Source organism: Didymosphaeria variabile, assembly GCF_027946475.1.
Source record: "Didymosphaeria variabile strain IMI 356815 chromosome Unknown scaffold_2, whole genome shotgun sequence".
Classification (NCBI taxonomy): Eukaryota; Fungi; Ascomycota; class Dothideomycetes; order Pleosporales; family Didymosphaeriaceae; genus Didymosphaeria; species Didymosphaeria variabile.
In genome coordinates, this window is record NW_026611621.1 from 4,259,061 (window position 1) to 4,282,377 (window position 23,317).

The 23,317-nt window shown below is 53.7% G+C and overlaps 10 protein-coding genes across 10 annotated transcripts; 5 read left to right on the forward strand and 5 right to left on the reverse strand.

Moving 5' to 3' along the window:
- Nucleotides 1-523: 523 nt before the first annotated feature.
- HIP1_1 (histidine permease) lies at nucleotides 524-2,503 on the forward strand (the record flags this gene model as incomplete). The annotated part of the gene is made up of 5 exons (XM_056211926.1): nucleotides 524-800; nucleotides 855-1,062; nucleotides 1,111-1,395; nucleotides 1,446-1,617; nucleotides 1,676-2,503. The coding sequence occupies 5 exons, from the start codon at nucleotides 524-526 to the stop codon at nucleotides 2,501-2,503; spliced, it is 1,770 nt and encodes a 589-aa protein (XP_056075399.1).
- A 319-nt stretch (nucleotides 2,504-2,822) lies between these two features.
- N0V89_003125 (uncharacterized protein) lies at nucleotides 2,823-4,091 on the forward strand (the record flags this gene model as incomplete). The annotated part of the gene is made up of 2 exons (XM_056211927.1): nucleotides 2,823-3,363; nucleotides 3,487-4,091. 2 exons carry the CDS (start codon nucleotides 2,823-2,825, stop codon nucleotides 4,089-4,091), a joined length of 1,146 nt encoding a protein of 381 aa, XP_056075400.1.
- A 2,785-nt stretch (nucleotides 4,092-6,876) lies between these two features.
- On the reverse strand, nucleotides 6,877-8,825 carry RTC5 (Restriction of telomere capping protein 5; the record flags this gene model as incomplete). The annotated part of the gene is made up of 2 exons (XM_056211928.1): nucleotides 6,877-8,693; nucleotides 8,783-8,825. The coding sequence occupies 2 exons, from the start codon at nucleotides 8,823-8,825 to the stop codon at nucleotides 6,877-6,879; spliced, it is 1,860 nt and encodes a 619-aa protein (XP_056075401.1).
- A 436-nt stretch (nucleotides 8,826-9,261) lies between these two features.
- Nucleotides 9,262-9,861, reverse strand: N0V89_003127 (uncharacterized protein; the record flags this gene model as incomplete). The annotated part of the gene is made up of 1 exon (XM_056211929.1): nucleotides 9,262-9,861. The coding sequence occupies one exon, from the start codon at nucleotides 9,859-9,861 to the stop codon at nucleotides 9,262-9,264; it is 600 nt and encodes a 199-aa protein (XP_056075402.1).
- A 714-nt stretch (nucleotides 9,862-10,575) lies between these two features.
- N0V89_003128 (uncharacterized protein) lies at nucleotides 10,576-11,887 on the forward strand (the record flags this gene model as incomplete). The annotated part of the gene is made up of 2 exons (XM_056211930.1): nucleotides 10,576-10,645; nucleotides 10,701-11,887. The coding sequence occupies 2 exons, from the start codon at nucleotides 10,576-10,578 to the stop codon at nucleotides 11,885-11,887; spliced, it is 1,257 nt and encodes a 418-aa protein (XP_056075403.1).
- A 975-nt stretch (nucleotides 11,888-12,862) lies between these two features.
- Nucleotides 12,863-14,161, forward strand: N0V89_003129 (uncharacterized protein; the record flags this gene model as incomplete). Its single annotated transcript, XM_056211931.1, has 1 exon — nucleotides 12,863-14,161. The coding sequence occupies one exon, from the start codon at nucleotides 12,863-12,865 to the stop codon at nucleotides 14,159-14,161; it is 1,299 nt and encodes a 432-aa protein (XP_056075404.1).
- Nucleotides 14,162-14,734: 573 nt separating this feature from the next.
- SPT16 (FACT complex subunit spt16) lies at nucleotides 14,735-18,051 on the reverse strand (the record flags this gene model as incomplete). The annotated part of the gene is made up of 5 exons (XM_056211932.1): nucleotides 14,735-15,834; nucleotides 15,881-17,306; nucleotides 17,357-17,637; nucleotides 17,732-17,816; nucleotides 17,872-18,051. 5 exons carry the CDS (start codon nucleotides 18,049-18,051, stop codon nucleotides 14,735-14,737), a joined length of 3,072 nt encoding a protein of 1,023 aa, XP_056075405.1.
- A 347-nt stretch (nucleotides 18,052-18,398) lies between these two features.
- N0V89_003131 (uncharacterized protein) lies at nucleotides 18,399-19,661 on the forward strand (the record flags this gene model as incomplete). The annotated part of the gene is made up of 2 exons (XM_056211933.1): nucleotides 18,399-18,748; nucleotides 18,800-19,661. 2 exons carry the CDS (start codon nucleotides 18,399-18,401, stop codon nucleotides 19,659-19,661), a joined length of 1,212 nt encoding a protein of 403 aa, XP_056075406.1.
- Nucleotides 19,662-19,963: 302 nt separating this feature from the next.
- Nucleotides 19,964-21,847, reverse strand: N0V89_003132 (uncharacterized protein; the record flags this gene model as incomplete). The annotated part of the gene is made up of 1 exon (XM_056211934.1): nucleotides 19,964-21,847. One exon carries the CDS (start codon nucleotides 21,845-21,847, stop codon nucleotides 19,964-19,966), a length of 1,884 nt encoding a protein of 627 aa, XP_056075407.1.
- A 404-nt stretch (nucleotides 21,848-22,251) lies between these two features.
- Nucleotides 22,252-23,271, reverse strand: N0V89_003133 (uncharacterized protein; the record flags this gene model as incomplete). The annotated part of the gene is made up of 1 exon (XM_056211935.1): nucleotides 22,252-23,271. One exon carries the CDS (start codon nucleotides 23,269-23,271, stop codon nucleotides 22,252-22,254), a length of 1,020 nt encoding a protein of 339 aa, XP_056075408.1.
- Between the last annotated feature and the right edge of the window lie 46 nt (nucleotides 23,272-23,317).

Sequence of the window (23,317 nt, forward strand, 5' to 3'; positions counted from 1 at the left end):
TCGCAGGGATCCCGCCACGCAGTGCGGCGAAGCTTGTGCATGCTTGGTCAAAGCTTGATCCGCGGGTGTGGGGAACGGCACGGCTCGCCAATCACACCCGACCCTTGGCTATGCGCGCTCTGATGATTGCTCCTTCCGCTCGCAGCCTGCTGCACTTCCTTGATGAGGTAAGGCCCAATGTGAAGATGATCGACGAGCCCTCGTGCGCGTTCCCCGTCGGCTTGACGTACGGGGCGGAGTGCACTCGCCTTCCCAGCGGTCCGGAGAGCGAACCGCTCAGATGTGCGCTTATAAGAATAAGAATGGAGCCGTGGGCGAGCGTGGAGCGAGGTACTTCCTGCGAGCACGCTGTGTCCTTATCTCGGGGCGGTTGGCGCGTATACGCAAGCGGTCCACCCTGTGCGACTACCCGAAGCGTCTTATAACAATCCCGATTATTGTCGACGGATTTGCAAAACATTGTCTTGTCTCACCCTTCCCCTTATCCAATTACAATACTTACGTCGACTCGAATTGAGTCAAGATGGCAGACGTCGACGTGGAAACCGGGAAAGAGAAGGGCTATGTTTCGCCATCCGTCGGCTCCGGTCAGCACGGCTACGGCGAGACCGAGGTCTCGAAAGGGACCAGATGGGAGAACTTCAGGGATAGCTTCAAGAGAAATCCGAATGCACGCATGGCGACGGAGGCTGTCGATGAGGATGGGAGACCGCTAGAGGACCAGCCGCCTGCAGAGCCGGCCTTGAGTATGAAGCTCAAGGATAGGCATTTACAAATGATTGCTATCGGGGGGTCTATCGGTACGTTCTAACCCTCCGGAAGTGTAGAGGGTAAAATTGATTGAGTATCTGCAGGCACTGGGTTGTTTGTTGGGTCGGGTTCTGCGCTGGAAAGCGGTGGGCCTGCGTCTTTGATCTTGGCATATGGGCTCATCGGCATGATGCTGTTTTGCACAGTGCAGGCTCTAGGCGAACTGGCAGTTGCATTCCCAGTCGCGGGATCATTCGCAGTCTACGCTTCGCGTTTCTTGGACCCAGCGTGGGGTTTTGCAATGGCTTGGAAGTACGTTTTCTCACCCAGTGTCTACAGGTTCTGGCTAATGTTCTCCAGCTACGCACTTTCCTGGCTCGTGACGCTCCCGCTTGAAATCGTCGCTGCGTCCATCACACTCCGGTTCTGGAGCGGTGCAAGAGAGACGAACGCTGCTGCATGGGTCACCATCTTCCTCTTCGTCATCATCTCCATCAACTTGTTCGGTGTCAGGGGTTACGGGGAGGCAGAGTTCGTCTTCTCCATCATAAAGATTTTAGCTGTTATAGGCTTCATCATCCTTGGGATAATCATTGACACGGGTGGCATCCCCGGCGGTAATGGTTACCTCGGCGCGAAGTACTGGTGAGACAAAGTGAAGTGTCCTCCATTTGTGCGTCAGCTCACTCTTTCAGGTACACTCCCGGAGCTTTTAACAATGGCTTCAAGGGACTTTGTTCCGTGTTTGTGACTGCCGCGTTCTCATTCCAAGGAACGGAGTTGGTCGGATTATGCGCTGCTGAGACAGAGGATCCGCGCAAAACACTACCAAAGGCCGTAAAGCAGGTGTTCTGGAGAATCACGCTGGTATGAGAAACTCCGTGTAAAGACTCTCTAATTTGCAAATAGAAGCTCACCGCATCAGTTCTACATGGTCTCACTTACAATCGTTGGATGCTTGGTACCCTACGACGACCCGAAGCTCCTCGGTGCCAGCTCGACCGATGCAAATGCTTCACCTTTTGTGATCGCAGTGCGTAACGCCGGCGTCAACGTCGTCCCATCAATCATGAATGTGGTCATCCTCATCGCCGTCCTCTCAGTCGGTAACTCCTCGATCTACGGCTCCTCCCGCACAATCGCCGCCCTCGCGGACCGCGGCCAGGCCCCAAAGATCTTCGGCTACATCGATCGCTCCGGTCGGCCGCTCGTGGCCATACTCTTCTCTTCATTGTTCGGCTTCATCTCTTACATCGTGGCTGCTGGCTCCGACATCAGCGACCAAGCTTTCGCGTGGATGATGGCTATTTCCGGCCTTTCAGCCATCTTCAACTGGGGCTCCATCTGCCTCTGCCACATCCGCTTCCGCCAAGCGTGGAAACATAAAGGCCATACGCTCGACGAACTCGCCTTCCGCTCCCAGGCTACAGTCTACGGTTCCTGGGCGGGCCTCATCTTCAACGGGCTTGTTCTGATCGCGCAATTCTGGACGGGGTTTGCGCCCGTCGGCTACGCTGAGATGAGTACCACTGAGCTCGTCGAGAGCTGGTTCAAAGCCTATCTCGCATTCCCGATTGTGGCGTCTTGTTATATCGTCTTCAAGTTTGTGAAGAAGACAAAGTTTAAGAGGGTGCATGAGATTGATATTACGAGTGGGAGGAGGGAGATGGATTTGCCGGCTATTCTTGCGCAGGAGAGGGCGGAGGCGGCACAGTGGCCTAAATGGAAAAAGGTGTGGAATGTTATTTGCTGATGCGGGGAAGCTGGCTACTGCATGTCAGACATGACGTGGGTCCTTTTTCAGCAACTTCTTGTTTCGCTTTTGGGTGTAGATCAACGGTTTAGTAGAAAAATGTGAGAAGCTGAAATGGATTTACGAGGCTAACACATTACAAGTTTACACTGACCACGTTGTTGGCTGTATGCCGCATGTGATATGCAACGTGCATCTTAGCCAAGTTAGACACTTTGAATTAGCACAACCTATCCGTCAGCAAGGATGCATATATCAAAGCATGCAATCGTCCCTGCAATAGCTCCACACAATACCACTTCACCCACAGCCTCCCAAAATGCCAATCGACTTCCACCTCTCGCCCACCGAATCAGGCGTCCGCGCCTTGGCCCAATCTTTCGCCCGCGAAGTTCTCATCCCCTTTCGAACCTCTCCCTCCTCCTTGTCTCCCTCTCAGAAAGACCGCTTCGCCGGCACCCGGTCTCTCTACTCAGAAGCGGTGGCCCGCGGCCTCATCAAAGCCCAAATCGCGCCCCCGCTCGGCGGTACAGGCGGTTCTCTCGTCGAAGCAGCCTTGCTCGTGGAAGAGTGCTATGCGGCGGACCCAAGTGGGACTTCGTTGACTGTGTTTGGGACGGCACTAGGACTGTTGCCGTTGCAACTGGCTCCGGAGGCCGGCAAGTATGTTGAGTTCCTGAAGCCGTTTTTGGAAGCCGGAGAGGGAGATGCGCCACTCGCGAGCTTGGTGTTTAGTGAGCCTGGGGGAACGGCGAATTGGCTTGAGCGTGGGGCGCCGGGGATGAACACTACGGTGAGGAGGGAAGGGGAGGAGTGGGTGGTTGATGGGGAGAAGGTCTGGGGTACTAATTGCGCTGGGTGTAAGTATATCACCGGGTGCGAAGTGGATGCGATACGACAGAGGAACATTTCTTCTTCGCTTGCCTAAAACATGTACGAGCTATTCTGTTTGGGCTCAAACTGACTTTGTACCTGCGCCTTAGGGGACGACCGTGGAGCAGATCTTCAGGCTGTCGTGTGTCGCGACGTAACGACGCCTCCTCGCGAGGACGAAGATCCAAAGGCTAGGATCGTCATCGTCCTAGTAACCCGCGCAGATATCGCCCGCAACGGCGATGCCTCATTCCAGGTGGTGCAGCACATGTCTACGATGGGTCACAAATCCTACTCTGGCGCTCACGTCCGCTTTTCGAACCTACGCGTGCCGTCCAAGAACATTCTCTGTGGCCCCGGCCCTGAAGCAGTAGACGCCGTGCTATCCTCCTTTGACAACACAGGCGTACTCGTGGGCGCCATGGCGACAGGCGTCATGCGAGGGGCTTTCAATGCTGCCCTGGCGTTTGCAAAGTCAGATAGCCGCCGAGGCGCAACGCCGCTTCTTGAGCGCCAGGCTGTGGCAGACAAGCTGGGCGATATCAAGATGAAAGTTGAGGCTTGTAGAGCGCTCACTTGGAAAGCCGGGCATGCGCTGAGGAACGGACCGGGAGCGTATCAGGAGAGGAGGGAGTTGGCGCTTGCGACAAAGGTGTTCTGTAGCGAATCGGCGGTTAAGGCTGTTATTGATGCCATAGAAGTGGTGGGAGTGTAAGTGCCTTGACTGGACGTGTACATTGAGGCTCCGAAGTGGCTGCTGACAAGCTGTACAGAACTGCATACGACGATGCTCAGCCTTTCGCAGAACTCCTCAATACTGCGATGGCTTTACCCGTTTTCGATGGCGGGAATATCGCCATGAGACGAAGGCACATGCAAGAGATCATGCTGTCACCAGACTATGATCCGTGGGGCGCGACATTCGGTCAGCTTTGAGAGGACTCATAGTTAGGTGTTCTGTTCACGGCCCCCAGACGGAACGTGCCGGAAGCCTTTGCGGGAGCAGGTGGTGTTTGATAGGACCCGGTTTGCAGCCAAGTTGTCATCTTGAACGACGTCTTGGGAGGATACACGTGGGCGGACCGGATTCGGTCGACACTGCCTCCACTCTTTAGCTCATCCGGTTCTGCGGTTCAAGACGTTGGGTAGCAGTCACGACCCCAGTTGCCTCTATTAGCGAGGAGTAGTCTAGCGTTCTTTCCCTCGAGCTACCTACCTAATCTCAACATCATGCCCTCCTTTACCATTGTTGCGACTCCCTTTACTCTCCATCTCATGCGTCGCTGATCTCAAGACTTGCCGGTGAATATGCTCGGTCTAGTTTCGTGTTCCGGCCGAATTGCAAAATGGCTAGAGCCGCTTACCATTTACGTCAAGTCAGCCCGGTTCACAGCCCCCACTTGAGAAATGAAGGGGACGCGCCTTTGTAACAGAATGTCTACAACTCACAACCGTTAGCGTGCCTTATCGTGCCGCTTAGTCGATTTAACATTTAGGCCTACTCACACTTTAACATGCTGATCGAGGATCAATTTAGCGAGCATCTACCAGTCGCTTGAAGGTGGCACAACATCTTGTAGGCCCTATCCAATTCTTAAATGGGGACCTACGATCCAGAGTTACTTTTTCGTACGACAATCAATATATCAAAAGACCTGCTGTTCAACATTGAAAATTCAGCGATTACGGTATGCTCATCTCCACATCCTCTTCATACTCAGCCTCCGAAGCCAACTCACCACGGACTTCGAGGGCGCTAAACCCCGTCTAGCGAAAACGCTAAGGCATGCTTCGCACATTGAGCCCTCATCTTCAGCACGATTCCAAGACCTTGCGAATGGCCTTCGACTATTTGACGAACCATCGGCTGTGGTTGCGGGGCAAACAAGTCATGCCCACGAGAACTCGACTAGCGCCCACGAGGCGTACATTGTCGTATATCCAAGAATATGCGACCCGCAGCTGGCCTCAGTTCTAGGCAGCCCCAATGCGTCATATGCTCCTCTGAGTTGTTGGACGAATGGCTTGTTTGCTAGTTCTGGTAGGGCGCGCGAACGGTCAGGCCAGGAGCTGATCTCAAACGATGTGAGAGGCCCACGTTGGTTGTTAGGCTGAACGATGGTGTTGTTTAAAGAGTTGGAGGATCCCAGATCAAGAAGGTCTTGCTTGGGTGACCTCGAACCCGACAATCCGGACCACAGAGTAGATCAATATGTTCCTTCGCTGGTCAAAGCGCGAGCTCCCTCCTGCTTGTCCGCCTGTAGGCGAATGGAATGCGTGCGGCTCTGGCCCCAAGACCGACGAATGTTGCACAAAGGCAAATATCCCACCTGCCGCCTTCGAACTTCCTCTAGACGGAAACGACAGGCCTGCATACCTTTGGAGACGGAAACAAGAGCCAGAATTCTCCGTCACGAGCTTTTCGACACATCGAGCTGCATCCGCTACGAGAAACAATGTAGCTAGGAACACACCGAGCACGATAACGGACGAAACAACACCGTCTTCTTCTATGACCGCGACAGCTGCACCTTCCAACCGTCCCAGTGTCGCCGTCATAGCAGGAGCATCAGCCGGGGGCTTCGTCTTTCTCCTTCTCATCGGCATCGTAATCTTCTTCTGGCTCCACACGCAAAAGTCCCGCCGCCACCATCACCGCACTTTTGAGCGCCGGGTATCAGATCCCAGTGATGCCGGAGAGATGGCTCAGAAGCAACTTCTACGGGTCTCGATTGTAGCTGAGCGTAGGTCTCCTCGAATGAGTCTCTCTATAGCCCTGACCAATTCTGCAGCACAACCTCCACATGGAAGGCATCAACGCACAGCTTCACATATTTACATCTCACCAAGCACATCAACCGAACGCAGAGCTTCTCAGCACGCATCCCGAAGTATCGACGCTGATCCACAAACGTACCGCCACTACTCAGCTGAAGAGTTCCGCCTCCCCGAATCACCAATTACTTTTCTGGACGCTTGGAAGACGTCGCATCGCCCCAGTGTCACGCCTTCAGACCTCTGGCGCAAATCAATTGGTACCTTCGAGCTCGACAGTCCACTTACGCCAGAGCAGTACAGCGCGGCAACTTCGCGGAAAAGTTCCTCAGGGAATTCGTTAGAGGATGGGTCACGCAAAAGCTCACCGGAAAGTGCAGCGACACCACGAACAAGCTCGGTGGTGAGTTCTTTGGGGAGCGGGTCACGTAAAAGTTCTTTGGGAAGTGTATCTCCTGTCAGGCAGACGGTGCCTATACCTCCTCTTCCTCCACCAGCACCCGCGGCGGGGGTTTGGAATACGCATCGAAAGAGTCCGAGTTCCGGCGTTTTGTGATACCCGCGTGTTTATTCGCACCTTTTCCTTGTTAGATGATATGATGATTGTGAGAATAGCACCAAAGACCAAAATTTCACGATATCAACTTTCAGACACTGCAATAGTCTCTTGATCTTCGCATAAGCGGTTGATGACTTCCTACTTACAAGTCGTACACATCACTTCCTCAAACACTCCCGCCACTATGCCCCTGCCCCACCAAGCCCGCCATCTTTAACAACTCCCTATCCGCATCAACATCCCCCGTCCCTAGATTAATCCTCCGCCTCGCCTCCGCCTCTCTTTCCTGGAACGCCCACTCCTTCCTCTGCGCATCAGCCACCTCATCCCCTCCACAGCCCCAAACCTCCAAGCTATCAATCTCAAACCTATCCTGCCAATTCTTGCTCTTCCTCACGGGGAGCCGCGAAGGATGAAACGACCCACCACCCTCAGCCAGATGCGTAAACACGCCGAACTCGAGCGCGTCGTCGAGATGCAGACTCACCGGGCCAGGGCGGAAGATAGCGTGGCTGTGCGTGCTGGAGGAGGCGGATTGGCGTGGGACGGGCGTGCCTAGACCGAGACCCGAAGGGTGCGTCGGCGGGCGGTTGAAGTAGACGTAGTCTTCGCTGTAGCTAGACGCGTGGAAGACGTCGTGCACAGGAGAGAGTTGGAAGAGGACGGTGGAGGCGTCGCCGAAGCAGCCTTTGTGCGTGAGTTTCCACTGCGCGGGGATGTAGGCGCCGAATGTGATGATTTGATCCGATGAAGATGTGTCAGGGGTTACGGAGGAGGGGTATCGTTTTGGAGGCAGTGAGTCTGCGAATGCGCGTTCGCGCGTGCTGGAGGGCTCGGCGGGGAGGAGGCGGCCTGAGACGAGCAGGATGGTGGGGGCGCGCCAGTGGAAGGACTGCTTTTCGAAGGAGCCCATGCTAAAGCCGTGGGTGTTGCCGCTGTATAGTGGGCGCAGGCGGCGGAAGAGGTCACTGCCTCTGAGAAAGAAGGATAGCTGGCTTAGTGTTGTCAGGTCAAGGATTTCTCCCGGATCACGAAGGACAGGGTCAAGCACAGGCTTAGGTGCTGGTATTACTGGGTGCTTTTCGACGGTCGGGCTAGAGGAGCCGGGTTTCCGCTTGGAGAGATCGAAGTCTTTTGCGAAGAGAAAATGTTCGAAGAGGGGGTTCAGGCCGTTGAAGAGGTAGGGAAGGCACGAGGAGACGACAGTGTTGAAGGTTCGGTAAGTGATGCCGGGTTGTGTTGTCGAAACGCCGAAAGACGATAGGATGCCACTCGCTGTCCGTCTGAGGTTCTCCTTTCTCTCAGCCGTCAGCTCGCCCGTGAATGAAGACAGACTTTCTTGCGCGTCAATTGGCGCAATTAAAAGCAGAAGCTCGACGAGTTTCAGGAAGTTGTCCGTCGGAATGATAGAGTGACGCACGTCAGAGTGCTCGCCGTGCTTGAACACTTCGTCTGCGTCCATATAGTCCAAAGCTGCGAGGACAAGCTCGTCGTCCTCGTCATCCTCTCCGCCTTCCTCTGGGGCATCAATCGCGAAGCCTTGGCTCCCACCACCACCAGGCTGTGATTCTGGCTTCTCGTCTTGTCCAGTATCTCCATCATCCGGCCTCAGCCCCCTGTCATGCACTGCCAAACTTCGATACAGTTCCCTCAACCATAACTCCCTGTTTCTCTTCTTGATCACCGCGCCATATCTCTCCGTGAGTATTGTGACGACCTTCAGCAACGCTTCATACGTGAGTATCGCCGGGGCCTGGCTTGGGAACGGGAATGCGCCGAGGTAGCTGCTCATCTGAAATAGGATGGGTCCCACAGCTAGGGAATCGGGCAGCTCGAGGAAGCGACATAGCGTAGATTCGCTCCAGTACTTGACCCCAGATTCGGTATCGGCGAGCGACCGGAAGACCGAATTGAAGCAGTAGAGCTCAAGGGGCGTGTATGACTTTTGGGCGAAGCGTTGCGCGAGCTTGTGGTTGAGCTGCTCTGTCACGAGTTAGCTTGGCGCATGCAATGATGTTTGCCTGAAATGGTGGTAGATACAGATAGAGTGGAAAGAGAAGTGATAGGTGTACCGAGGGACAAGTGCGGAGCTTCTGCTGAGCCTCCCTGACCCATGTTGGCTAGACGTTAGCGATATGTGTGTTACAGAACTGTGTGTGATAAGTCGCGCTGGACGTTACTGGTGGGGTGAGTGTTGCTAAAAGTGACGCGCATCGGCATCCTGGGTGCCGATCCAAGCTTTGCCAACGCGCCATGGAGCATGCTGTACGACCCAAAAAGTTGCAAATAGAAAACAGGTCCAAACTTTTGATGAAGCCGTCAGTAGTTCGGAAATTGACCAATCGCTGGCCATGTGTCGAATGTAGTGGTTTATCATACATACTGTACATGCGGAGAGAGCGATCCCCCACAGGCTGTGCATACAAATACACGTCGAACGCCGCGACTTTCCTATGCTTTTCCAAACCAAGAAAACTGTTTAATACAGGGTGATCACTGCGATGCTTCCCACAGACATCCCCTCCCTTCTTTCCTGTTGGTCTCATCGTCTCTAGTATACCCTGCAGAGAGCCATACCACCCAATTTTCTCTCGACGCACTCTCGCGCCTCCAATATACCTCTGTCTGTAGTCAAAAACATGCACTCTCCCGGATGTGTCAATCCCTTCACGTATGCCGCCTCTCTTGTCCTCGTAATCCGGCCCAAGTCCTCGCTTGTCAACCATATCCTTCTTGTGGGCTTGCTAACCAGCTTCATATTCTTGAGCACGGGCTCGTTGTTCCAGAACTTCAATCCCAGCCACAGCCTTCGACGGGCCGGATTTTGTGGGACCTTCACATTGTACGATATTTCTCGACCACCTAGCAGATTGCCTGACTTTGCCTCCGCAGAGGGGTACGCAGCCCATGGCTCGGCGGCCAATTTCTGTGCCATGTCCGAGTGCTCCTCGGGGTCGATCTGATCCTGAAGCAGGAAAGGAGTAGGGGGTGTGGTGCCGCCGAGGGTCACGCTGGAGATGAAGCCTTCGCGCTGGAGACCGAGCATCAGGTTGACGTGCATCTTCGACACGGGTATCGACGTGAGCCCTAGGCGGGCTTTGGATGCATTCTGGAGGTGCGAGCACACGTGTGCAAGGTTGACGAGGGACATTGTGACGATGAAGTTTCGGTCGTAGAGTAGGGACGGAGACTGTGGCCCTCAAGGGGCAGTGGTGGAGGCGCGCTCGACGGAGTGGGAGGAAGGCGCGATAGAGCGGCGTGCGGCAAGCGATGCTGGGTCTTGGAGGCCGTCAATTCGCGGCGAGCTGGGTGGATGGCGTCGTGTGGTCGCTGGTCTGCTTGTCGCGGCCAAATTTCTCGGAGGTCCGCCAGCCTTGCAGTGGATCGGCAGAGAAAGCTTGGACCAGCCGCGTGGGAAAGCCCGAATGCACTGAAGCTCTGGGCACAGCGTTGGCGCTGACCCACGCATCGAGGGCGCGTAAAGCACGATCAAAATAGCATACAGCCTGGCCGTTGGCTGTCTGCGGGTATTGCGACTCAGCATCCTCTTGCTAGTATATATTGTGCCTCTGGCTTCGCTTCCTGTATACTCGTCTACTTCTCTTGCGTTCTATGTGATATAGTGACTTTGGTCGGGCACCTCTACCTATCCGAGGTCTGCAGACATCTTGACAGGGAAATGCCGCCACAACAAGGAGAAGTGTCTCTTTTGACACTGTGAGAGCTTTGCTCAGCCTCGAACACCCATAAGGACTAATGCCTATACAGCTTTGCAGATATACATTATTACTTCTCCCCTCCTACACACAGGACCCCGCACCATCGCTTCGACAAAGGCAGCTATGTCTACCTATATCACAACCCCATGCAGCAAAGCGGCCGGATAGAGGTCGCGAACCACGCCGGGACACCAGACCAGGATGCCTTTGCCGGAAGTAAGCGAAGCCATTGCACATTCCCAGGTGGGACAACAATGCTGACTACATGCAGACCTCGATACTGTTCGGATAGAGCAGACGTATAAGCATCCGTGCCTCTTCACCCTCACGGTAGATGCTTTCCGTAGCCAGAATGGAAGTGCAGCCTCCAGTCCTCAGCAAGATATATCGCAGTGGCATCTACCCACCCCTGACCCGCAGAACAATGGCAAATACATGTATCGTCTAACCGCTGTCGATATATACTTCTGGACGCCCGACGATGCATCACTGTTCCTGGATTCTGTTAGACGGGTCGTCCAGCCTCAGCAACTTCAGATCCTAGCCAACCCTCAAGCGTTGCCAGCGCAACCCGACTACAAAAGCGATCCCATGAATCCAGTGGTAGCAAAGCTCGAACGGGCAGCCATATCGCATTCAAGCCGCAGTCCCAGTCTTAATCTGAATACCCAGCAATCCTTCCCAGGTCCTCCTACAGCTCCAGCACCCACGTCAAGCCCGCCGGCGGCAGATGCAAATACCCACTACGCACCAATGGCTTACAATCCTGCCGCGCCAGCAGCCCCAGAACCCATCGCCCACCGCGAAAAGACACCTCCGCCTCCAGATGCCGCGGACGGCACCGGCCTAAATGCGGCAGCATATAACGAGCACCAACATGCGCAGCAGTATGGGAACCCATTGCAGGCATCTTTCGCACCACAACCGACGTCCGGACCATATGTACCTGGACCACCATCACGAACATCCACGTTCTCCGGCCCACCGCAGCATCCGGGAGTCCAGAGGACGAGCACTGTGGGATCTATTCCGCCTCCACCACAAAGTCCGCCGTCCTTCGCACCACCGCCCGCTGGTCCACCACCTGGCCAGGCTCCTACACAGCAATTCGCAAACTATTCCGGATCTCCTGGCCACGCACCCAGCGTGCAATCGCCCGGTGCACCTACACAGTCACCTCTACCATCGCCAGGCTATGCACCGCAACAATATCAGCCGATGGCGTCGCCACCACCTGGAGGGTACGCGCAGTACCAATATGGTAGCACGACACAGCAGCAACCGGGTGTCGATCCATATGCTTTGCACCAGCAACTATACAAACCCACCGAGCAGGAAGCGCAGATAAAGCATCATGCGCCGTCCGAACCGCAGGCGAAGAGCAATATGGGGAAGAGGGCAGAGAAATTGGAGAAGGGGATTGGTGGGTTTCTGAAGAAATTGGACAAGAAGTTCTAGGTGGCTCTATGTTCAGGGTTGAATATAAAGGAGATTTACCGTGTAAAGCGAGATTAACCAGCGGCGTGGTGTATTTCGTTGAAGGATCAACTACAACAAAGTACTTCGCCTCATGCGTACAGGAAGACGTGCAGGAAACGTGATGGCAGATGCATGTGATGGAGTCTTGATCGCAAACCGCGCGCCGTAGAATTAAGCGCCCAAAAATAGCCCCGTAGGCGCTGCGGCGGTTCCTTCGGTGACAGTCCCCAGAATTGGCTTGCTTCCGAGACTCGGCGCTAGGCGAGTACGCTTCGTTACGGCTGACAAGATACAACAGTCGACCTTGGGCCCTCGCAATCTCACTGTATCGGTGGCAAACCCGTCAATTGACTGCTTCTTTACGCTCTTCAGATCTAGAGCCGCTAGGGGGCCAACGAGCGCTACGAGTGACGATATCCAAACGGCAGTGCAGGGACAGGCCGGCCGCTGCGCATCAGCCACCGCCAACTTCCCTGTTTATGCTCAGATCCTAGTGCGTCCTGTGCCAGGCACACCTCAGCCCCAGCTTGCGGAGAAGACGCTCGACAATCTTTTGCTGCTTATTCTTTGCCTTTGTACATAGCTACTTGGCGAATGCGACTTCTCCGAGACAGCACCTGGCGAACTCGAGCGTCCTTGCACATTCCGTGCTACGAGCCCTACGACCGGTCCCACGCGCGCGGGCACGTTCCTAGTTCGACTGCGGATCCAGAAAACGGGGAGCCGCGGGAGTGACCTCACTCCGTTTCAAACTCCTACAGCAGAAAAGTCGGACGGAGAGCAAAAGCAGAGGGGAATTGTTCGTCGCATAGGACGACATTATGCGGATTCCAGCGCCAACGGCGCGGGAAGGCGCGATGGAGCGGCGATCGATGAGCAAGTCGCAGAGGAATCTCTGGGTGGTACGACGACCGATTCCATATCCCACCAGCCTTGTGTGCTCCCTCGCATACCATGTCTGCTCGCCGCACACACTATGAGATGCTAACAGCAACCCAGATTGCAATAATCGTCATCATAATCTTCGTCATCCTCCTCGTCACCTACCTTCTCACCCGCAAGCTCCGCCGCCAATCAGGTGTGCCTACCCGAAAACCCAAGGACAAACTCCCCTCGCTCTTTTCATGGAAGAACTTAAGAATACGGCCGCGCCGCAACGAGTATTCTACAAGCCTACAAGACCAGGATGCCGGGAGGAATAGCAATGCGGGGACAAATCGCGATCGCGAGATGACCGGGAGCGTGTCCGTTGCGAATGATCCGGAAAGACAGTCCTTGGCCCAGAACAGCAATACCAATGCGAACGCTGGCGTGGACCGCAATACCTCGGTCCGTAGCGTAATGACGCTCCCCCCATATGCCCCCGCTGCGCGAGAAAACGAGCAGGTCCTGGGAAGGGAAGGCGAGAGAGGAGGCATTGACACCGTCGTCGAATTCCCTGAAGACATCGACGAAGAAGAATCCCGTCGGGAAGGCGAAATGGAGTCCCTCTACCAGATCCGGCTTGCCCGCCGCCAAGAGGCGCGCGACCGCGAAGAGCGACGGCAAGCACGTAGGGAAGCACGACAACGCGGCGACTATGAGGCTCTTGCAGAGATCAGGAGGAGGGCGGAACAGGCAGCCGACGAATCCGTCAGCGCGCTGCTTATTGCGACCCATCAAACCTCCAACCGCGATCGTCGCGTTTCCTCCGTGCAGTACGGTGATCTAGGTGTTGCAAGGCATGACGGAACAAGGCTGAGAGCGAACTCGACGGACAGCGATAACCGACCTCTACTTGATAGCGCCGCGTCGTTTGGAAGCAGTGGACGGGCGAGGGGCATGTCAAGTACGACATTAAGTACGCATCAGCGAGGACTATCGGCGTCATCTTTACGATCTGTCTCGACAGGCCGCGCATCTGAAGAGTACGAATTCCCTCCTGAGGCCACGACCACTCACCGCTCCAACTCCGACGACTTCGAGGTTGTCTCGCTGTCGCACCCACAATCTAACTCTAACCCGCATTCGAGAAATCTGAGCAGAGTCACGACACCCAATCCAGCCCCTAGCATCGAAATACCAAACGAGGATGCGCCCGCGTACGAAGACCCGCCGATATACGAAAGCCCGATTGCGACGAGGGCGCCGCAATTACCTGGTGCGCCGCAACTGCCCACACTAGAGCGTTTACCAAGTATACATATTACACCCGAGCCGACACCCCTTGACGGCAGGGAGCCATTGAGGGACTATTCGCCGGCATCTAGGTAACACATTTCTAGATCAGATATTGTTTCATTTGACTGTACCTAATAGCGTTCCTTGATCTTTTGGCATATCCGCTTGGATAATGCCCAATGCGTTGGAGTTGTACATGCCATACACGACGTTATGCAGCCACCTTTCTGTCGCTAGCTCGCTATATGTTGGGAAAGAGGCGTCTTTTTGACTGAACATATTTGGCAGATGAGCAGGCAGCTTTGTCGTCATCTTTATTGTATATGTCATAATGCATCAATATATTCAAGGTAGCCGCCGAGGCGCCGACATCACCAAGTTACTCTCTTTGCACGACATGAATGATGAGCCAAATCAAAGTGATATAATTGTGCACGCCGGAGCTCGAAGCTACTCAACGCCAAAACGCTCGCTTCCGATAGAGCGAGCCGATTCCTGGAATACCCATGTGCCCGACCGCGAAGAAAAAAGGCGGCAATTTTACACGAAGCTTGAAAAAGGAGAAGAATCAGCGCAGAGGGGACCCAGAATGGGATTCCTCCACTCTCCGCACCTTCCCCAAGACTATGGGGCGTGCGAGCTTTGCTGCCAGACTCGAGAAGATATCTACCTCTTCCTCTTCTTCGCCTTCTCCTCCTCTTCTGCATGTCCGCTCTCGCGATCCTTCCTCGCCGCCTTCTTCTCGAGCTCATCCCAGTCCTCACCCTCCGAGAACTCATCTTCGCTTCCCTCATCACTCATCTCATCAGACGCATTCTCATCAAAATCGCTCTCATCTTCACTACTCTCATCGCTCTGCGCGAGTTCATCCTCGGACACCTCAAAGGCGCTCTCCTCTTCCTCCTCTTCTTCCTCGTCGTCAGATTCTGTGGAAAGGAACGACCAACCTCCGTCCACGAAGAACTGGTGCGGGTCGCTGGTCACGGTCTTCATGATGGTGGCCCAGTTGAGGTTGAGCGGGCCCTCTGAGAAGGGGATATCGACGCTGTCGAGCCAATCTTTAACGGGGTCGAGCGATTCCACCGGAATGGTATTAATGTGCACGGGCGTGCGATTGTAGTCCTTGAAAACGACGACCATGTCGAAGTTGCGCAGGCCGAACTGCACGCGCTCGAGATGCACGATTTCGATCTCGCTGAGCGTGATGCAGGTGAAGGGGGGCTCGGTCAACTGCACCAAGCAGTCGGTGGTGGGCTGAATCAGAACGGAGGATCGAGATGGCACACCGTTGAAGCCGAGCTCGCGGTAGGGGATGTCGACGCTGACGTTCTCGTTGCGCGCTGCGTCGGCGATCTTCTCTGCGAAGTTCTTGAACTCCTTGTCGAGGGCTGCACGCTGCCTTCGCTCTGCTTGCTCTTGCTCGAACTCCTCTTCATCGCCGTAGCCCTTGTGCTTGCGCTTTGCGCGCGCACCCGTCTCGTCGAATTGGATGTCTGTGGCGTCGCGAACGAATTGGACATCCTTGGTTTTCTTCTTGCCAACCATGATGGGATTCTTGAGGTGCACGTGGATGATCACGATGAGTTCGTGTTGCGAGGGCTGGAAAAAGAGATGTTTGACGTTGCTGAACAGAACATCGACTTTCACGCCGCCGGCACCGTGGGCATAGCGGAGACCATTTTGGTGAATCTCGACTGAACCTGGGATACGCTTGCCGTCGAGGGCAGGTCGAAGGAAGATCATGTCGAGAATGAAAGGTTTTCGGTCTATAGATGTTAGTCCAACGACTGAGGAAGGCAAAAGGATTCTTACTCTTGATAGGTACAAGCTTGTCCTGCTCAACCACGTCTTCCATCTGCTTCTTTTCCTGTTCTCGGCGGACAACATCCTTCTTGAGCTCGGTAATGTCCTTGGTAATCTGTTCAATACGATCGATGTCGTGCGAGCGGAAGGTCAGACTGCGGATGAAGTGTGCATTTGGATCTTCAAAAGGCTGATCGTCTTTCCGGCCAACACCTTGACCCGGCGATAAGAAGTTGACACGAAGGGAGGTAAAGTCAGCTTCCGGGGTGTGGGAAGCATTCTTAATGGTATGAATGTGAAAAGGAACTGGCCGACCCATGATGGGAAGGATGACCGTGAGGCTCTTCTTATCGACAACGATCTCCAGTCTGGCGACCGAAGTTGGCAGCTGATTGTCTCGCTTGTATGACTCGAATTTTTTGAATTTCTTCTCTTCGGTGCCGTTGAGAGCTTTAGCATCCTCGCCGTACTCTTCTAGACCAGCTTGCTGCTTTTTCTGGTGGAGCTCCTTTTGATGCTCTCGCCGCTGCGCCTCCTTCTCAGCATCGTTGTTGGTAGGTCGTTCATGTCGCGTTCGGGTCTTGGTGATATTTGTCTGCGCAATAGCTGGTCGTGACTCTTTCTTCACCTTTGGCTTCTTCTCTTCCTCTTCCTCGTCATTGAAAAAGAATGAGATGCTTTCAAGGTCGGATGCCGTGTCCTTGGTAAAAACGGCGCAGTCGGTAGGACCGACACGGACTGTGTCAACCAAGACCAACGAGTAAGTCTTGCTCTTCTTGTCCTGAGGTTTGGTGTTCTCCAGATCCTGCAAGCTAGTGCTGATGACCAAGGTCATACCGTCTTTGAGAACACGGGTGTTTTTGCCGCTCAAAAGAAGTGCCGTATCCTTGTTCTCGGTTCCGATGCCGTAGCCAACATTCTTTGGGAAATGCTTCTCGTACTCCGGCTTCTTTTTCTTCAAATGTTCCAAAGCCTTGCTGTACACGTCCTTTGCCACGACGCCATCCTTTATCGATTTGATAATCAAATCGTGCACCGAGAGAAGAATCTTGTAGGCTGTCTCCTGCTCGCGATTCGGATCCACCATGAACGTGCGCGCAATCAGGGCACCATATGTGTGGTAGCGGAGACCGAGCGCGGAAACGATGACACCGGCGTGCAGGTTGTTGTCGTCGGGTTCAGCATTGAACTTCAGGTCGTAGCCTCCGCCACTTTGCACGGTGGGTTGCAGGCACCAATCCAGCTGCATGTTGTCGAAATTCTTCGAGACCTTCTGCTTTTCGAAAAACTTCTGGTCGTCGATCTTGTTGGTGATCTTGTCGGAGAACGCCCTGTGCGATACTTTCTTCTCGGAATCGAGGATTTCGGACATTTCTTCGACGAAGTAGTTGCTCATAACGGCGCTCGATGCTCGCGACGCATCGCGGATAAGTCGCTGGGAAATCGTCAGTAGTTGTAGATCTCATCAGTATACTCGAAACGTACCAACTCCTTCGCATCTTTAATAGACATGGCTGCCTGCGAGAGGATAGGGCCGAGCTCGATCTGGTCCTCGTCTTTGATGCCAGATTCTCCAAACGCCGCTTTCCACTCATCCGCGAAGCCGCCGGTCGCGTTGTCCTTCTTGAGCACTGCGACCTTCTTGCCCGCCTTCTTCATGATGTCCAAGCATTTTTCGAACTGCTTCTTGTTCTCCTCCGCATCTTTGCCCCTAACGAGGATCTCGATGGGGATCTTGCCACCCTTCAGAGGCTCGAGATATGACGCTGGACGATATGTTAGCATTCCAAGCACGAGAATTGCTGCCCGTCCAGATCAAATATCCTGACGCCCAAACTTCTGATCCGACGCTTTACGTACCCTTCTTCTTGGTAGTGACGATCTGAAAGAGATCAGGTGTGATGACGAACAGGGTTGCGGGGAACTCGTAGCCTAACAGCCATAGCTATGCGACAGCTGTCAGTTCAAACCTAAACATTCCTCAGTTTGCGCAATCATACCTGAAAAGCAGCAGGCTTCAGGTAGCTGCCTGGATCGCTCGCCTTGCCCACGACCGTCGCGATCGAACCTGCGCCCTGGAAAATCTGATCACCACCGCGCTTGTCCGTCTTCCACTTGGAGATGAAGTTGCCCAAGCGCTCATGGAACAGGTCCTTGTCGATGACAATGTCGTCGGCCATGATGAAGGCGGGGACTGACAAAGCCTTCGCGGTTGACTGCGACGCTGAGTGTGGGGTGGGAGACAAGAACGCGCTGATGAGAAAGTCGCCGTCGCGAGGTCCAAGTTCAACGCGTGAGAGGTCTTGGCACCGCTCAAGCGCGCTTCGTGAACAGACGCCAGCTCCACTTCGAGTTCCGCATCCTGTTCCGAAGTTCAGCCTCTTCCGAAGTTCAGCCTCTTCCGAGCGAAGGTCATCCCGAATTCACCGGTGACGCGCCCGCGTGCAGCCGTTGCTTGCCTTTACTTTCGCAGCTGCCCTCGCTCTTAGATGAATCTGCAGCGCGCTCTTACTTATCGTGATATGCGATGACCACAGCCTCCACTCCTCGCGCCGGAGGAGTCGTTCCCCGCAATGATGGAACCAACAACGATGGCCAGGGTCCAAATAAAGCGCCCGCAACGGGTGCGCAAGCTGCTGGTATGAGGGTAATTGCGGCGCGCGTTGTGGCATTCTATTTTCGAGCGCCAGTAAAGGCCTTTTTCAGAGGCCGCATTGACTACATGGGCTATGCGCGAGCCATCAATCCGCATTTTCAAGAGACGGCCAAATGGACATGGCGGATGACTACTCCAGCAGTGCTTTGGCATGCAATACGGACAGAAGGATGGAGCTTCATACCGAATCAAGTCATGCCTCCCTTGATCGCAAATACCTTGTATGCCACCGTTCTAAGCAAGTGAGCGTCAGACGTACTGATCGGATGCAGCATTGGTGCGGTTCTGTACACAACCTACCTCCACAGCCTATCGAGCCTACATACACCGTCTTCATACCAAACAAAGCGAACATATCCCCCGCCCTCATTTCAGACCACCTTCACCGCTGGCTTGATCGCTGGCGGTGTTCAGTCCACCCTCGCAGCACCCTTTGACGCCCTTCAAGTCCGCTTCCGAACCTCGGACATTCTTGAAGGCAAATATAAGACAATGTGGCACTATTCTTGGCACAAGCTGCAATCTATTGGAATACGCGGCATCTTCGGCGGTTTTGGTCTCAGTTTGATCAAGGACTCCGTCGGCGCAGCCTTCTTCTTCGGCACTTTTGAGACGGTCAAGAGCCAGGCCTACTATGCCTACATAACCCACTACTACGGCAGCCGCACACGAGAGGCCCTTCTAGAATCTCGAGCCCTTTACATTGACGAAAATGACGGCCGCCCAGTCATTAAACCCCATTATGCACTCGAACCCAGTTTCCTCCTTCTAGCAGGCATCTCCGCATCCTTGACCTCGCAGGTCATTCAGCATCCACTGTCAGAACTTCAAGACGTGCACTATCGTCGCCTGGAAGCGCTTGACTTCCAAGCCCACCAAGAGTCGAAGCCTTCAGGAATCATGAGACGGTATTACCACGCGTACGAAGAGACATTCAGACAGTGCAAGAAGCTATCAGAGATGCATGGAGGCTGGCGGCGGTACCTCTATCGAGGCTTCTGGATGAGCACGATCAAGCAGATGCCGAGTACAAGCGCAGGGCTGATCGTGTTTGAGCTTGTACGGAGGAAATATGCGTTCGATACCGAAGAGGTCATAATAAGTCACGAAGGGGCGCATATCCTCTTGACGTAAGAAAGAGGAAGACACATTGTAACATTACTGTTGAAGATACCCAAGCCACATAGAGGCTTCCGGTCATGCACCGTCAGCGCGCATCGCATGGCATATACTATAGACTTAGACTCTTGCCCAGCAACACTTGCTGTAGAATACAGACACCTTGCTCCAACGCTAAGTCTCAGCGTCATGAAACGTTCCTCGCTACAACTTCATCGAACTTACTGGCCGGTCAAAGGAACTGCTCAAAAGCATGACTATAAACTCGGAAAGCCAAACCGCACCACCCCCAAATCCAAAGTGACACAGATCGCACCTTACAGATACCTCACCATGTTTCCACCAATCCACCTGCACATTCCATCCGTCCATCCCCATTCCCACTCTCCCCTCGCCTGCTGCCACCCCTCCCAATATGCCATCAACAAGTACCACGCCCCTGTACCCCAAAATATCGGCGAAGCAAACGGGTTCTTGGACCAATGTCGATGCGCACCGCTGGTTGGCTCGGTGGGTTGCGTGACGTTGCCAGGGCCTGTATGTGTCGCATTCCCGGGTATTGTGTCTGAGGGAATGGGGGAAGAGGGTGATGGAGAAGGTGGGTCTGTTGTGTCGCCTAACTCAGGGATTGAGCTGGGTTCTGTAGAAGTGCTGATAGGAGTTTTGGTGGTGTGGGGCGTGAATGATGGAAGCGGTTTGTCTTCTGTGAAAGGCGGACGTGGGTGTGGATGCGGATCGAATCCGAATGTTGGCTTGCCGTTTTCTGTGTCAGTGGTCGTCATCACGTCGCTGTTGGTAGACATTGGCTCCTCTTGCGCCATGAACTTGGACACGAAATCTTCTTTCTCGGTCAGGGGATTGTGCACGGAGAGGTAGGGATATTGCCGCTTGTTCTTGGAAGACTCCAAGTCGGACTTGTGAGAGAAGCCTTGCACCTGCTCTATCTCGGAGGAATTGTGAAGGTGGTATCCAGTAGATCTCCCCCATATAAACGGGGGCCGAATCCAACGGAGGATGTTCCGCATGTCAGCGGCTTGAGAGGCATGCTTTTGCTGGCGTATAGCTATCTCGCTCTCGGTTCTGGCTGGCTTGTCGACGTGAGTTGTCTGATCTTCTGTTGGTGTCGGCCCTTCAGTGCTTGTCGGTGTGTCTATCTGGTTGTTAGGCACTCGTTCACTTAAGCGCGAGTGAAGTCCATCGATGTACGAGTTATATGATGCCCATGCCTCCGAGCTCTCGGCCAGGACTTGCGACAGATCGTGGGACTTGCCTGTGTCGTCGCTTGAGAACATGGTGGTAATCGTTGAGGTGTCGTCAATAGTCGCGGTAGTAGCTCCAGGAGTGATTGTATACTTGTTGGAGATATTCGATTCAGAGGCAGGATCTGTGGTAGGAGGGTCTTCTGTGACAGTACTAAACGTACTTCTAGAAGCAGAAGTGCGGTCCAATGTAGGATTGTCATCCGTTCCTGTTGTCACGATCGAACTTGGCCCGTTCTTAGCAGATGAAGTCGATGTGTCTTCTGGAGAATTCTGTAAATCAGGAGTAGTGGTTTCGCTTGGTTTGCCTGTCGAGGTTATCTCCGGCCTATGTGACTTCGTGGATTTATTCGTTGGCTCCGTGATCGTCCTTGCAGTGTCTGTCGCAGTGTTGTTTGTATCCTCCGGCGTGGTCGTTTGCTGTGGCTCTCCGCCTTCGCTCGTATGTTTAATTTTACTCGTATGCGTATTGACCGGTGTTTCTGTAGGCTCATTTGCATCTGTGGAAGCTTGTAAGTGCGAGGCACTGCTCTCCAACTCGCTGCTAACAGTTTTGCAGAAGTCTGTCGCGTTATCCGTCAGGATCGGAACCGTAACGTCGTAGCCGTTGACTGAGAGGACCATGGTAAAGTATGAGAGTTCTTTTGGTAGGTCATCAGAATCGCGGCTGGCCCTTGGCTGATTTGACACAGGGCTATTTTTGGACGATCGCTTTACTACATCAGCGGCACTTGCTGCGATGGACTGAGCTTTGGAGAATCCGGGAGCGAGTACTTCGTTTTGTTCGATAGCATCATGTTTGAAAATGCGTGTGTAGGTTTTGGTGTCGACAATAGGCTGAGTTACACTTGAGGGCTTGAGACGTGTAGTGTATACGATTCCTATATCAGCGAGCCCGAGACTCCCTGAAGCCAGGTATAAGACAAGTGTGAGGCGCATCATTAACAGGAGGTGGTTTGCTCGAAGGAGAGTTTCTCATATTATGGTAAAGTATTCATTGATACCGAGATGGGCAAGCTCTTTTGTCTTCAAGGCTTGAATGCTAGAGACAAACAACATATGGTAGATGTGATTCATCTAGATTCCATGTTCAACTACGTGAAATATTTAGCTATCTATATACGCAATCCAAGAGATAAAAGAAATGGAAGTTCGTGAGTGACTGACGATGATGCGTTAAGTTCAAAAGTCTGGCAACTCAAGCAAACTTGGGAGGGGACGGCTGCGGGGACGCGTTCTAGTTATTGTGCCGATAACGTGTGCGACTGAGGTTATTCGAATGGTAGTCGTAGGCTCGGGTCTAAATCAGTGATTAGAGATGATGTTGGGTGCATGCTAGAGAATGCTCACCGAGGCGACTTATACTTTACGTATTTCGTGATGTATAGGGTAGATGTGCCCAGTTCGCTCGTCACCAATGGAACGCTTGTTTCCACCGTATCACTTGGTTCGTTCGGTCGCGTAACGAGCTTCTTCTTTTTACTCGTACTCTCCGTCTCAACACCAGTTTCCAGCAAAAGCGTTGTCGACAGGTCTATGGTTTCCACCGTGTCTGTTATGACCGCCGTCATTGTCTCAACTATAAGCGTACCAGGACCGGTAACAGTGGTAGTCAACTGCACGTTACGATGCGTTGTGAAAGTCTTTGTGACTACAACGACTTCCCACACTTCCTGGTAGTGAATACACTCCAAGCTCTCGTCTTCCTGGACTGTGCACACCTTGATGTCCACTTCAGATGGCGCTTCTCCCGCCGTCAAAGATTGCCACGGCGCAACCCAATATGTTGTCATTCTCTTTACCGTTGGAGCAGGCGTGATCAGTGATAAGTTCGATGTCACTGGTGAGGGGGTCTCCAATGTGAACCCACATTCGCTCGAGAAGGTGATTTCTTGATCACATTCTGACACTATGATCTTCGACGCGATTCCAGTGAGCGTCGTGGCGCAGACAGTGGCCTCGGTCGGTACGTAGACCGTCTCGCAGCGCCCTGTGCCTGCGGAGACGACTTCGTATTCAGTAGAGTGGTTGAGATACGGCGCTTTCGTCGTCACTGGCGCAAAGGCGACGGGTGGTCCGACGCACCATGTCATCTCTGGAAGATACGAGGTAACGACCTGGCTTTGACTTGTGATTTCAATCGCCGAAGCATCTGGTGAGGGATACAGCAAGCTGTATATCGAACGTGTTGGCACCGGACATTGCTCTGAGATGGTACGATCGAATATGAGGGGATCAAGTTTCTCGACTCGTTCGTAATGCTGATCTGACGCGTCTATTGCTTCGTGTCGAAAGCCGTTACCCCTTGCTGTTATACCTCGGAAACGGGCTATCGCGAGGAGTGTAGTGAGGATATGCGGGAACATCGGCATTGCGGTGGTTGATGCAAAGGATCAAGCAGCTCTTCGAAGA